Source organism: Austrofundulus limnaeus, unplaced genomic scaffold (genome assembly GCF_001266775.1).
Source record: "Austrofundulus limnaeus strain Quisiro unplaced genomic scaffold, Austrofundulus_limnaeus-1.0 Scaffold146, whole genome shotgun sequence".
Classification (NCBI taxonomy): Eukaryota; Metazoa; Chordata; class Actinopteri; order Cyprinodontiformes; family Rivulidae; genus Austrofundulus; species Austrofundulus limnaeus.
Window position 1 is genome coordinate 921,667 of NW_013952548.1, and position 13,445 is coordinate 935,111.

Genomic DNA, 13,445 nt, shown 5'->3' on the forward strand with positions numbered 1-13,445 from the left:
ACAGATAACTGTGTGAAAATGTAAGAAGTAGAAGTAAAAAGTAGGCTGAAAATAAACTACTCAAGCAAAGTACATATGCCCAAAAATTCTACTTAAGTACAGTAACAAAGTATTTGTACTTAGTTACTTTACAACTCTGGCTGCCTTTACAACAACAACTCAAGGAGCTTTTTTTTTTCCAATTGTAGCAGTGACATTAGTTGTGCTTCCATCCAATTTTTATTCCAATTTTTAGCAAATTTTTTAAATTTCAGAACTTATTCGGCAAATGTCGTTCCATCTCTCATTTTGCATATTAAATTTTTTTGAAAAACCCAAAAACACCTCCACCAACCGCCCAAAACACACCCACTGGAACCGGACTGGAACGTCAATAGAAAAAGCACCCGAACTGACCCGTTCCGACACCAACACCAACACTACACTAAGTGGCACTAGTGGAAAAGGGGCCTTAGTGTATGTTTGTATTCCCCAACTTAAACTGGTCTATTTTTGTGTGTGTTTTGAGTGATCTATGGTTTTCTCTTTTTTTCCCCTTACTTTTCCTTTAACAGTAAGCGGCAGGCATTTTTTAAATGGGACCGTGCAGCACCGTTTCAGCTGAGACCAGAGCAGGGTCTGCTGGAACCGGGTCTGGAGTGTCGCATCGCTGTGGTCTTTCAGCCGCAGGAGGCACGGGTGTACCAGCAGCAGGTGTGCTGCAGATTCGGAGAAGGGGACAACGTCGACGACAGCTGCACTGTCCTTCTGATCGGTCAAGGTGCAGTTGTCGTTGGACATGATTATTTAAAAAAAAAGATTTGAGCCACAGTATCTATTATAACATTAACGCCTGAGGATTTATTTGATTTTTTTATTTTAAAGCAAAGTACCCCTATCTTCAGTTTCAAATTCCAAATAGCGAAGCRTACGACGACCATAAAAACCCAGAGTTGCACTTCGGGTCTGTGGCAGTTGGCCAGCGTTCACATAAACACTTTGACATTTTTAACCCCTCTCCTGTAAGTAGCGTGCACACCCAGACCAAAACATACGCTCCCAAGTGGATTCTTTCACATTCATCGTATCGTTCCTCTCCGTCAGGTAAATGTGTCATTTTCTCTGTCACGAGCGCCCGGTGTCGTAGCCATGTTTGGACCAGAGTTCAGCTGTGACATCACCAGCGCTGAGGTGGTGCCTGGTGGATCACTACAAGCTACGGCTACTTTTTCTCCTACCGTGGTGGACACCGTCTCTGTGGAGTACTTGTCTCTTAAATATGGTGGGGCACTCAGCGAGTCACGGCTCAAACTCATGGGAAAATGTGACGGTAAGAAATCATGCGCTTCATCTTATCAAAGATACAAATATGCTTCTCTAACATTCCTCATATGACAAATTTAAAACAATTTAAAACTAAAAGATAGAGTGGGTAAAATAAGTATTGAACACGTCACCATTTTTCTCAGTAAATRTATTACTAGAGGTGCTAATGACATGAAATTTTCACCAGATGTTGGTAACAACCCAAGTGATCCATACATACAAAGAAATCAAACCATAAATGTCCAGAAATGAAGTTATTTGTAATAATGTGGAATGGCACAGGGAGAAAGTATTGAACACATGAAGAAAGGGAGGTGTAAAAGACATGGAAAGCCAAGACACCAGCTGAACTCTCTCAGTAATTAGAAAGCAAGCCTGTCCCTTGTCAGTGCAAGTTAATATCAGTTGGTTCAGTCACAAAATATGGCCAGGTATCACACAAGAACCATCTGATGATGGGTAAAAGTAAAGAGCTCTCTCAAGACCTTCACAACCTTATTGTTGCAAAGCATAATGATGGCATCGGTTACAGAAGAATGTCTAAACTTCTGAAGGTTCCAGTGAGCACTGTTGGGGCCATAATTCAGAAGTGGAAAGCACATTATTTCACCATAAACCGACCACGACCAGGTGCTCCTCGCAAGATTTCTGACAGAGGAGTGAAAAGAATTATCAGAAGAGTTGTCCAAGAGCCAAGGACCACTTGTGGAGAGCTTCAGAAAGACCTGCAATTAGCAGGTACGTTTGTTTCAAAGAAAACAATAAGTAATGCACTGAACCACCATGGCCTGTATGCACACTCACCACACAAGACTCCACTGCTGAAGAAACAGCATGTTGAAGCTCCTTTAAAGTTTGCTGCACAACATTTAAACAAGCCTGTGTAATACTGGGAGAATATAGTCTGGTCAGATGAGACCAACAHTGAACTGTTTGGATGCCAGAATACACATCATGTTTGGAGGTCAAATGGCACTGCACATCAGCCCAAAAACACCATACCAACAGTGAAGATTGGAGGTGGGAACATCATGGTGTGGGGCTGTTTTTCAGTATATGGTACTGGCAAACTTCAAATAATTGAAGGAAGGATGAGTGGAAAAATGTACAGAGACATTCTTGATAAAAATCTGCTTCCATCTACCAGGATGATGAAGATGAAACGTGGCTGGACATTTCAGCAAGACAATGAGCCCAAACACAAAGCCAAGGAAACTCTCAGTTGGTTTCAGAGAAAGAAACTAAAGCTGCTGGAATGGCCCAGCCAATCACCTGACCTGAATCCAACAGAAAATCTTTGGAAAGAACTAAAGATCAGAGTTCATAGAAGAGGTCCACGAAACCTTCAAGATTTGAAGACTGTTTGTGTGGAAGAATGGGCCAAAATCACACCTGAGCAATGCATGCCACTAGTTTCTCCATACAGGAGGCGTCTTGAAGCTGTCATTGACAACAAAGGCTTTTGTACAAAGTATTAGATAAAGTTCAGTAAGTGTGTTCAATACTTTTTCCCTGTGCCATTCCACATTCTWACAAATAACTTCATTTCTGGACATTTATGGTTTGATTTCTTTGTATGTATGGATCACTTGGGTTGTTACCGACATCTGGTGAAAATTTCATGTCATTAGCACCTCTAGTAATATATTTACTGAGAAAAATGTTGATGTGTTCAATACTTATTTTACCCACTGTAGATGTCCTTGAATTAAAAGAAATATTATTCCCTCTAGGTCCCAGAGTTTCCTTGTCCTCTTCTGTTTTGGACTTTGGATGTGGTAAAGAAGGACGATCAGTAGTTCAGACAGTGCAGCTGCTTAATTCTTCCCATGTTCAGGCTATCTACCAATGGGATATTGACTGTGAGAACAGTGTATTTAGTATTCTACCAGCAGGTGGCACTGTGCTTCCACATAGCCACATCAAACTGAAGGCAGTTTATAAACCCACACACCCTATGGCGCACTACAGAAGAGTGTCATGTCTCATACTGCACGGGGTAAGAAAGGAGAAATGCAGACAAACAAGATGCAGCCACGCATACATACAACTAAAGTTGTTCTGTATCCTTTCAGGATCCAGTGTTTCTGGATTTGATTGGCACCTGTTATTCAGAATCCCAGCAACCAGAAGTACTGAAAACTGAGCACTTGGATTTGTACAAGCATCACTATTACCATAGAGAGAAGTCGCAAGATTCTGCCTCACAGCAAAATCAAAATATACATCTGGACCAGCAGGGGGCGAACTTGCATATAGAGAAGGTAATTTTGAAAATAAATAAAAAAAAATAGAAAAAGTCACCTACACACACCAGCTTTCTTTAGTAGAAGAGGAAAAGCTACAGAATATAATTTATTATTACTTCACTGACTTTGTCTTTGTGTCATTTTCTATCAGACAACTCAAAATCCAAACTGTGAAGTCATTTCTACCATCCCCGTGGAGGAATCTGATCAGATCGTGGACTGTCTCAGTCCAAATCCTCCATCGTTCCCACATGTCTCCATGGTGCCAAACGAACTGCTGTTCAATCACAAAATGATACCATCTTCATCTTCATCTGCTTTCACTCAGGTTGTTACCATTCAAAGCCAAGCCACAGGGGAACTCAGGTAATCAGTCGTTTGCCATGTTGTCAGTAATTTTAGTTATTCATTTTAAAATAATTTTATCTAGTTTATAAATATGTTATTTTTTTATTAAGCCTGGTGTGGACTGTCGCCCAGGATTCTCCCTTCTCTGTCACTCCCACATCGTGTGACGTGGCCCCACTGACGTCCACTGAATTTCAAGTCACGTACAATCCCAAACAGCTCAACACACTACATGGAGGGCAGCTTGAGTGCTTTGCGTATAATAAGGTCATTTGATTCACCTCTGTTTCTTTTTTTTTTCTTTGTTACTATTTTAAACATTTTCTTTGTTTGGTTTTCATCCACGATAAAAGAGCCAAAAAGTATGAAATTGTCTGACTGTCGTGACCTTTGTTGATGCAGCAGGACAGTTCTGATAAGCTGTTTCCACCCTGCTGTGTGACCGTCAGGGTCATCGGACACTCCTTTCAGCCAGGAACACAACATTTTACACCAAGCTGCGTCTTGAATCCTTCTCAAGTGGTAAAACCGAAACTAAAAACCTTCATTTCAGTGTCAGAAAAACAAACTGTGCACCATGAGATAGTAAGAAGAGAAAAATATTCACAAAGTACCTGTGACATGCTTGTGCTTCAGATACAAAAAGTCAAAGAAAATATCTTTCTATTTAAAAAACATGGCATAATACACCTGACTTTACCAGGGTTCCTACAGATCCTTAAAAAGTCTTTAAAGGCATTGAATTCATCAATCCAAGAATAAGGCCTTAATTAGCCTTAAAATGTCTTAAATTAATCTGTCAGAAGTCTTAAAAATGTTAACACATTGTAAATAGGATGTTTGTGATTTGTCTCAAATATTAAAATAATTGGTAACATTTTTTTTAAATGTTCACATGCAGACATTCCTCTATGAAATCACTTCCTGTTGCTTCACATGCAAATATCTCAACAACCGTCTGTCTGACCGTTGTGGAATTCATTTCATAATATGTCAATAATGTTGTATTTCCAAAAATATATTCACATTTCTTATAAAAAAATTATGTCACCGGCACTTTAAGGTTTCGTCTACAGCAAATTAGGGTTGAGACCCCACTGTGGGTCCTAAAACTCCAAATTTTGGGTTGTTAAAGAATTTCCAGGAGTTAAATTAAGTTTAAAACTGACTGCTAAGAATGTTTTGCTATATTTGACATAAAAGCAGTTCGATATGGTTAAGAACAATTCGTTTATCAGGAATATTTGAATATTTCAACCAAAAATACTTTGATTCATGAGTTTCTGACAGTTTTAATTTTTTTGTCCTTTGTGTTTATTGTGAAATTGGTCTTAAATTCAATTTCATTTGGCATTAAAAAGTCTTAAATTTAACTCGCCTTTGAACTTGACTCTAAAAGTAAAACAGGAAGTGACGTTAAAGGGGAGCTCTTTAAGAAAAGGAACACCCTGTTCTTTGTTTATTGAAACAATATTGTTTGAACTCTGACTCTTCCTCACCTCTCTTCGACAGTGACTTGAAATAATCTAAAGAAACATCAGATTCTTCTCTACAGTCTGTTATTGTGGCAACTCTGCTCACATGCAGATATTCCCCTTTGACATCACTTCCTGTTACCTCACATGTGAATATCTCAAGAAAGGTTCATCTCAGCGGCGTGAAATTTATTTTCCAACACACTATTAACGTTGTATTTCCAAAAATGCATTCATATTTAATACAAAAATTGATGTCAGAGGCACTTTAAAATGGAGAATGTGTTTATCGTATCAACTTTTTGTGCTATAGGTCTTTCCAGTCCAGGGCGTTGTTTCCTGTCGGACTGTTCTGCTGCAGAACAATGCAGATCTACCGCTCAGCTTTTGCCTGGACAACAGCTCAGACAATTCATCTGCAGAATCCATGCATGTGCTCCCAGGTTGTGGTTTGATCAAGCCAGGAAGTCACCAAATCATCACCGTCAGCGCAGTTCCCACGGAGGACAGTCCCAAACATGGTTTCAACTTATCGTTACAGCTCAACGCAGCTGAATTCACAAAGGTATCACCTGACACAAGTCATTGTAAAACTAAAYCCTAATATTCTTGCTCTCTTCAAGTCTGTATCGTTTTTTTCAGGAACTAACAGTTGTTAGTGTGGTGGAAACGCCATGCGTGTCTTTGGAAAGTGGCGACAGTTTATATTTCCACCCAACAGCTGTGGGCTCGAAAACCCAGCGCACCCATCACATCAAGAACTTGAGCCGCCTGCCTGTACAGTCAGTTTGACCAATTTGTTATCTTTCCGGTTCATTTTGAGCCATTCCTGTGGGTTGTTTGTTGTCCGAACGTCCCTCCGCGTCGTTAATCTTGTCTGCAGCTGGCTTTCTCTGATTGTTCTCCTTGATAGGTTTCAGTGGAGCATTCCAGAGGCAGAGCAGGAGCTTATCTCTGTCAAACCAGATGCTGGTGAACTGCATCCCAACGAGAGCTCAGTGAGGGAGAACAGAGTGCCACATTAAGCTGGTTTTATATGCAACTGCAACTCAATAAAAAAAAAACATTCACTGAGGACTCTGGTTTTTTACAGATCCAGATGTGGTCCTTCAGTCCTTCGGCAGAGCAAGCATACACTCTCAAACCCACTCTGAACTTCTGGCCAATCCAGAGTGATGGATCTAATAAGTTACATCTTACTCTTGAAGTGACTGGAAAGGGTTCAAGGGGCTCCATAGAGGTGGGACTGGCATTGTGTTTGTGAGAGCTTTGTGCATTCTTACATACTTCTTTGTCTGTGATTATTGCAAATCAATTTATATCAAAATAATGATAAAAAATATATACATTTGGTCAAGTTTTAGAGGATCAGCTAACCTTGATGTTGGATGTTTTTTTTCTTCTTTCCAGACAGAGGAAGCAGTTCTGGATGTGGGGGATATTTTAGTTGGAAGCTGTCGATTAATTGAGATTCCTCTGGTGAACAACAGCCCCTGTCCCATGTCTGTTCGTCTCTCTGTAGAGCAGAAGCAAACAGATGTTCACCCCTTTTATGACTCTGAGGAGGATCAGAGTGGTAATTACTTTAAAGGGATCCCCGATTAGTTGTAACATTAGACTTTATTTGATAAACATATATTTTAACCGTAAAATAAAGACTGTAAAAATACTGTAGGCTGTTTAGTTTTGTACATTTTTAAAAATATATTTTAACATGGACGGAGCCATTTTATTTACATGCAAAGCATTCTGGGTAAATGATGATGTGGATAGGTCCTCGGTGTGAGCGAGYTATATCCACCCTGAAGGTTAATCTTGGACAATATCTGATGATCGACTCTTTTAAATGAAACCAGAGAGCGTTGACAGAGAGGAGAAGGTAGAAATGACTCAGCCTGGAACTGAAAATATGGATGGAGGACAACAGAGCTGCTTCATGGAAGAAGAACCTCAGCTTAGCCTGTTAGCCTTTGTGCTAGCACGGACGCTATATTGCCTTATATGTATTAGCTCGGAACTAGCGCGACAAACAAGCTAAACTGTTGTCCTCCATCCATATTTTCAGTTCCAGGCTGAGTCATTTCTACCTTCTCCTCTCTGTCAACGCTCTCTGGTTTCATTTAAAAGAGTCGATCATCAGATATTGTCCAAGATTAACCTTCAGGGTGGATATAGCTCGCTAGCAGCCTCGCACCGAGGACCTATCCATGTCATCATTTACCCAGAATGCTTTGCGTGTAAATAAAATGGCCCCACTCGTGAAATATATTTTTAAACTTTTTGTTTAAAAATGATAAAAACTAAACATCCTACAGTATTTTTACAGTCTTTATTTTACAGTTAAAATAAATGTTTATTAAATAAAGTCTAATGTTACAACTAATCAGGGATCCCTTTAATGATGTTTTTTGTAAATATTTATATAATTGTTGCTGCTTTCTGTACATTTATAAAGATATACATTCTCTGTGTGCATGTGCTGTTTTTTTTAACTAAATTTCTAATTATTCTGTTTTGCCCTTTCAGCTCTTCACCTGGACTGTGAAACAGCAACTATTGCCTCACATTTCACAGTCTCCCTTCGCTCCACACTCAGAGTATGCACTCAGGCACAGTACCTCTGGACTATCAGCTACCACGTTCTAAATCTTAATGGTAAAATAACTTACTCGTACCTTGACATAAACACAAGCATTGAGTTTTCATACAATACTTCCCCCTGCTTCTGTTTTTGTTTTCAGCCCGTGAGCCAAGTCCTCCTCAGAAACTGTGTGAGGTCCGAGCTAAGGGGACGTACCCCACCTTACAGGTGGTGGACTCGTGCAGCAGCGGCAGTGCCGGCAGACTCGGCAAGCTGCATTTGTGGAAACTCCTCTCACTGGATAGCCTCAATGAACTCCTGCTAGCTGCCCCCTCCCCTACAGAACTCACCTTCAAAACCCCCACAAAGCACAGGTCGATTTTGCAAACATTATTATAAACAATGCATTATAAATTAAAAAAAGTAAAGTTTCACATTTTGTTGACACCTGCCTGACGTCACCCTCTGCTTCTTTTCTTTAGTTTGCACAGTTGTCCTGCCATCTTCACCAACGTCAAGTTGGATTTCATCTTCAGCTCTGCTCCTCTCGATTCAGAACCGTCAGAATTKAAGTTGATGTTGCACAACCCCGGTTCTAACCCTGTAGACTGGTATGTAAACAACAGACAGCAGCAAAGACAGTAGAGTCAAATTATGTGTTAAATATAAAACCAAGCTGCAGTGTGCAGCTAACTATTTTTATATTTTACTATCAACTCTCAGGAAGGAGTGTTTTTTAAAAACTACATAAAATTATATGCCTATTAACTGATTTGTTGGTTTTGTTTTCATTATTAGGGCATTCTTATTTCCAAAAGACCAACAGATAGAGCTGGAGGACTGGGCAGTGACTGGAGAGTTCACCAGCTCAGAGCTCCACCAGATGATGGTTATAAAATATTGTTATTAAATATAACATTATTTGTGAATTTAAAATCTCAGATTCATAAAAAAAAAACAAATTTTATCTTTTTTTGTTTTTCTTTACAGGTTCAAGATAATAAAATATTTCAGGTTTACCCTAAATCTGGAACTTTGCTCTCTGGCCAGAAGAGGGCAGTACACTTCAGCTACAGGTCAGGAATGACCATACAGTATTTGACACAGGATACTGTCCAGAAACAAACCCCCATTCACACACTCAGTCAAATACTGTACATTTAATATCAATAAACACCACTGTAAACATTTATTTCCTTATTTAGTAACTTATTTTAACAGTTTTGATTGTAATGCCTCATAATAGTAAAGAACATCTTTTCTGCATCAGACTCTTTATGAAAAAATTGAATCTTTTCCTTCACAGTCACAGCTTCATTGGAACAAATCGACTTCCTGTTGTGTTTAAACACTCGTATGGCAGAGAGATCTTGGTGAGGCTTACAGATAGTTTATTCAAAACTAACAAGCCGTTCGGCGACAATGACAATTTTAGTAAAAAAAGTTGCTTTYATATATATATTTTTTGTCTGTTTCGTTTACCACATTTTTATTGTTTCTCTTTGTTGTGCAGCTGAACTTTCAGGGAGTGACAATGGAGAGAGATGAACCATGTGTCCACTTTTCTCATCGACATGTTTTCACCTCTGTATCTATCAGTGACACCAGTCCTCCACGGCAGGTGTGTACTTGATTGTTCACAATTTGTTGCACTGTGTATAATCAAAACTAACAGTGTGTTATTTTTCTGAAATGTACCTGTACTTGCTCACTGTCCAGATGTATGAGTTGTACAATGGAGGGGCAGTGCCAGTGTGTTATGAAGTGGACAAAGCTGTGTTGGCACAGCTTGAAGTGGACAACTTTAACCATCCGGTGTTGTGCTGTCTCAATCCAGAGGGAGAAGTTCCTCCTGGGAAGGCAGTAAAACTTGAGTGGATCTTCTCTCCACTGGTGGCCAAGCTGTACCAGGTATGGTTTGAACAGTTTGCTCTGTACTTCATCCTGGATCTGTTTAGATCAATAAACCGAGTCATTTCTAATACCTAAGTCTTTTTTGGACATTCTCTTCCCAAAAGTTTCAGCCTTGCCTTCTGATTTACTCGTTTTGTTTTTGTACGCTGCTCAGATGGATGTTCTGATTCACATCAAAGAAAACAACTTCTCAATAACTGTGAAGTTTGAAGGATGCGGGATTGATACTTCAACACTGGCTTCTTCAGACATCCGTACGTGCAGCGATAGTAGAGCTGCCGAACACCGTGTCCGGAGGGTGCCCTTCCCAGGACAGGTGGGTTTCCCTACACCAGTGGTGTCCAACTCATTTTCACTAAGGGTCACATGATGGTGGCCCTGAAAGTGCCAGTCGTAAATTAACTTTAACGTTTCATGTTTAACTTCAAATAAATATAAAAAAAAATCATGTTTCTCTTCTCGTTGCTATGGTTGAGCACTGCTAACAAATAATAACTGAGCTCTACGTGGTATTTTCTGCATAGAAACATCGTTTTAACACATCCTCTTATAAACACTAAAAAGTAATGTGAAAAAAATACAGAAATTATTTTAAAAGTATAAGTAGGAGAGTTTTACTCACTGTTGAGCTGTGGTGAGTAGCTGCCCACTCCCTCTTTCCTACAGGGAATTCCCATACATAATCAACATGCGTTATAGGAGAGTTTATGGTCGATGTTGGCTTTAAAGCAGCTTATTTTAAGACGTTAATACCGGACTATTCAACTAAATTTCTCAGTTACTTAAAGCCAACAGCTCAGAGGGAGGACAAGCATTAATATCAAAGATACAAATGCAAAGTATACCATTGATATCAAAACTATTTAAAATAAAATACATTTTTTTGGGCCTGACGGGAGTCACCCGCGGGCCTTGAGTTTCACACATGTGCCCTAGGAATACACAAAACCATATACACACCTTGCTCTACGCAAGTCATTTGTACATAATTTTATTCATTTTTTGAGTATTTTGCTATTATATCGTGTGTGTGTGTGTAGGTGTTATTCCTATCAGAGGACAGCATCTCCCTTGGCGATGTTCCTGTTTGCTCGCAGCTGTCTAGAATCTTCTTCCTCACCAACGTGTCCCACACAGACACGGCTCGCTACACGTGGGAGTTTCCCCAGCAGAGGAGCCAACAGGTTGGTTTCACGAGGTGAATCGGTTTAGATTTTAGAGCAACAGCTTTGACATTTAATTCRTTTTAAATGTTACAGCAGGTGGTGCAGATCCACCCGGAGCGAGGCCGTCTTTGTCCAGGGGAGTGCACGCTTTGTGTCCTGACATTCACTGCTACCGGTTACCCCACCGTTTATCAGCTTGATCTCATCTGTCAGGTACCACAGGGACAGTGTCCATGTAAGGAGGATGGTTTGAAATCCAGTTAAATTCTCACACATTTCCCCACGTTTTGTCCCGTCCTTCTGTTCTCCAGGTTTTTCGGGAGGCTGCTTTAGCTCGGTATTGCGACGCGTTGCGGTGCTGGGAGCAAGAGAAAGAAAGACAGCAGGATGAGTTCCTAATCCCAGACAAAAATATTTCAAGGAGCTCAAGAGTTTTGATAGATGAGGTTTGACTTGATATACTGTATGCATGTTAAGTAAAATTATGTAACAACATATTTAACTATGCTTTCTTATTTTGATACAGAACCCTTTAGCCCCTTCAAGAGAAGGACCACCACTCTTCAAATACAAGGTTGACTTTGTTTATCATCTTTTACATTTCACAGTTTGTGTATGGAGTGTAAAGCTAAAGTGTAGTTTCTGTTGCCCTTGCAGACTCTTCCTCCTATCCCTGCCAGTRGTGGCAAAGCTCTCGGTGCCAAAGAAACAATAACCGATCAACGGCCGCGGCGAGAAAAGGCYAAAGTTTGGAGGCGGCCCCAACCCCCCGATCCTGCTCTGCTGCACCTGAACGTTACAGCTCACTCCCATGGGCTTCTGGACTACTCCACGCACTTTCCTGACCAGCACCGTAACTATTACAGGTACAGGAATCGTTTCACCTTTTAAATTTTCAAAAATGAATTGTTGCTGCTTTTGAAAACACTTAATTTTTTTCATAAGAATGTTCATCATCAGATATGTTGAGATGAATTTGCTTCCTTTTCGTATAAACTTGCAATCAAGACAAAAACAGCAAACTGCACCAAATTCTGCAAGTGCATCTCTGTCTCCATCAACTTGTAGTCCTGGGAGAGACATCCATGAACACGTTTTAACTCTGCTGCTCAGGTAACACCCAGAGACAAGGATTTATGTGTTTGTTTACTGCAGGGGATTTATTTGTATTATATTTTTTTCTTTTCAGAAGTKTACTGGACGATGCACCCTTTGTCCGGTCTCTGGTTACTGTCGCCTCTAAGATCTGTTCGTACCAGCTTCCCCTTTCTACTTCTTCATCTTCACCTGAGCCTCGTGTTTTAAGTGATGGAGTGGACAGAGAGGAGGCTGAAGAAACACAAAGCCCACCACAGCCTGAGCGTGCACCTCCTGATATGTGTGAGGCTGTTTTCACTAATATGTTTCAGAACCTGATGACTGAAGCTGTCAGAGGAGAACTCGACCTCACAGCTCATCCCTGATCATCCTGCCTCCTCGTTCAGTAAAATACAAGTATGTTTCATTCTGACAGTTTTCTTGTTTAGTACACTGTTAAAACGTGAATTAGCAGCGTTTGTCCCTTCCCTCTTTTTAATGCCGTTCTGTCCCAGCACAACCCAGCTTTCCACATTTTTGCCTCGTTCAGGGGCTTCTATCAAAATTCACGTCTTATTGTTCAACCTTATGTGTGTATTCTAACGAGGACAACCATTTTTACTTTTTTTTGTTTTGTTTTTATCTCACTAGCTTTATTTTCTTGCTTGTTTCCACTACTTGTAACCTTGTCCTTCATAGGAACCTCAAAAGGTAAATAAAATATACTACAGCTGATTTAAATTATAGTAGTTTGTGCTTTGATACATTATAAAAGCAAATGCAACTGAGACATATTTTGTTAAACAACAGAGAGGTTGACTTTGTGCGTTTGTAATAAAGATACACACGTATGTTTTTGCTGCCATCTTGTGGCGACACAGTTTTTTGCAAGCTGGTTGTTTTACACCCTAAAAACAAACATATGGCAGAATGGAAAGTCAAAAATGATTTTTAACAAATGCAATCATTTGATTAAGTAAATCAAATCTAAAAAATGCTGTAAACTAAATGGTGTAAAAAACATAATAAAATAAATATAAAATATTTATTAGAAAAATCTGCTTTTTCTAATAAAAGAAAAAACATTTTTTACTCAATATTTTTAAGAAATTCAATAAATATATCTTCAGTAATCCTGGCCAGTGTTTAATTTATACAAAAGTGTTTTCACTGGGTTAGAGATCTATCAGCTAATGATTTTGCAAATAAAACATTATTWTTAGCGGTAGATCTGAAACCAATGACAACACTTTGTTGCAACATCMGTTATAAAACAGCTTTTGTTCTACTTTTCAATCATTCTTCATTCTTCGTTGTTTTTTTTTCTAAT

General features: G+C 39.6%; 1 protein-coding gene across 1 annotated transcript in view; it reads left to right on the forward strand.

Moving 5' to 3' along the window:
* The window catches only part of cfap65 (cilia and flagella associated protein 65), a gene marked incomplete at its 5' end in the record, with an annotated part of 14,648 nt that extends 1,792 nt beyond the window's left edge, over nucleotides 1-12,856 (forward strand). Inside the window, 29 exon segments of the mRNA XM_014016499.1 lie at nucleotides 555-760; nucleotides 865-1,001; nucleotides 1,084-1,309; nucleotides 3,039-3,304; nucleotides 3,381-3,569; nucleotides 3,706-3,920; nucleotides 4,013-4,169; nucleotides 4,305-4,424; nucleotides 5,691-5,942; nucleotides 6,020-6,159; nucleotides 6,291-6,375; nucleotides 6,471-6,617; nucleotides 6,788-6,953; nucleotides 7,904-8,032; nucleotides 8,119-8,332; nucleotides 8,441-8,569; nucleotides 8,757-8,847; nucleotides 8,949-9,034; nucleotides 9,265-9,331; nucleotides 9,472-9,579; nucleotides 9,678-9,869; nucleotides 10,027-10,188; nucleotides 10,913-11,056; nucleotides 11,132-11,251; nucleotides 11,350-11,484; nucleotides 11,565-11,612; nucleotides 11,696-11,904; nucleotides 12,047-12,151; nucleotides 12,228-12,856. Coding sequence (XP_013871953.1) covers nucleotides 555-760; nucleotides 865-1,001; nucleotides 1,084-1,309; nucleotides 3,039-3,304; nucleotides 3,381-3,569; nucleotides 3,706-3,920; nucleotides 4,013-4,169; nucleotides 4,305-4,424; nucleotides 5,691-5,942; nucleotides 6,020-6,159; nucleotides 6,291-6,375; nucleotides 6,471-6,617; nucleotides 6,788-6,953; nucleotides 7,904-8,032; nucleotides 8,119-8,332; nucleotides 8,441-8,569; nucleotides 8,757-8,847; nucleotides 8,949-9,034; nucleotides 9,265-9,331; nucleotides 9,472-9,579; nucleotides 9,678-9,869; nucleotides 10,027-10,188; nucleotides 10,913-11,056; nucleotides 11,132-11,251; nucleotides 11,350-11,484; nucleotides 11,565-11,612; nucleotides 11,696-11,904; nucleotides 12,047-12,151; nucleotides 12,228-12,501 — 4,519 coding nt within the window. The 3' untranslated portion in view covers nucleotides 12,502-12,856.
* Nucleotides 12,857-13,445: the final 589 nt, after the last annotated feature.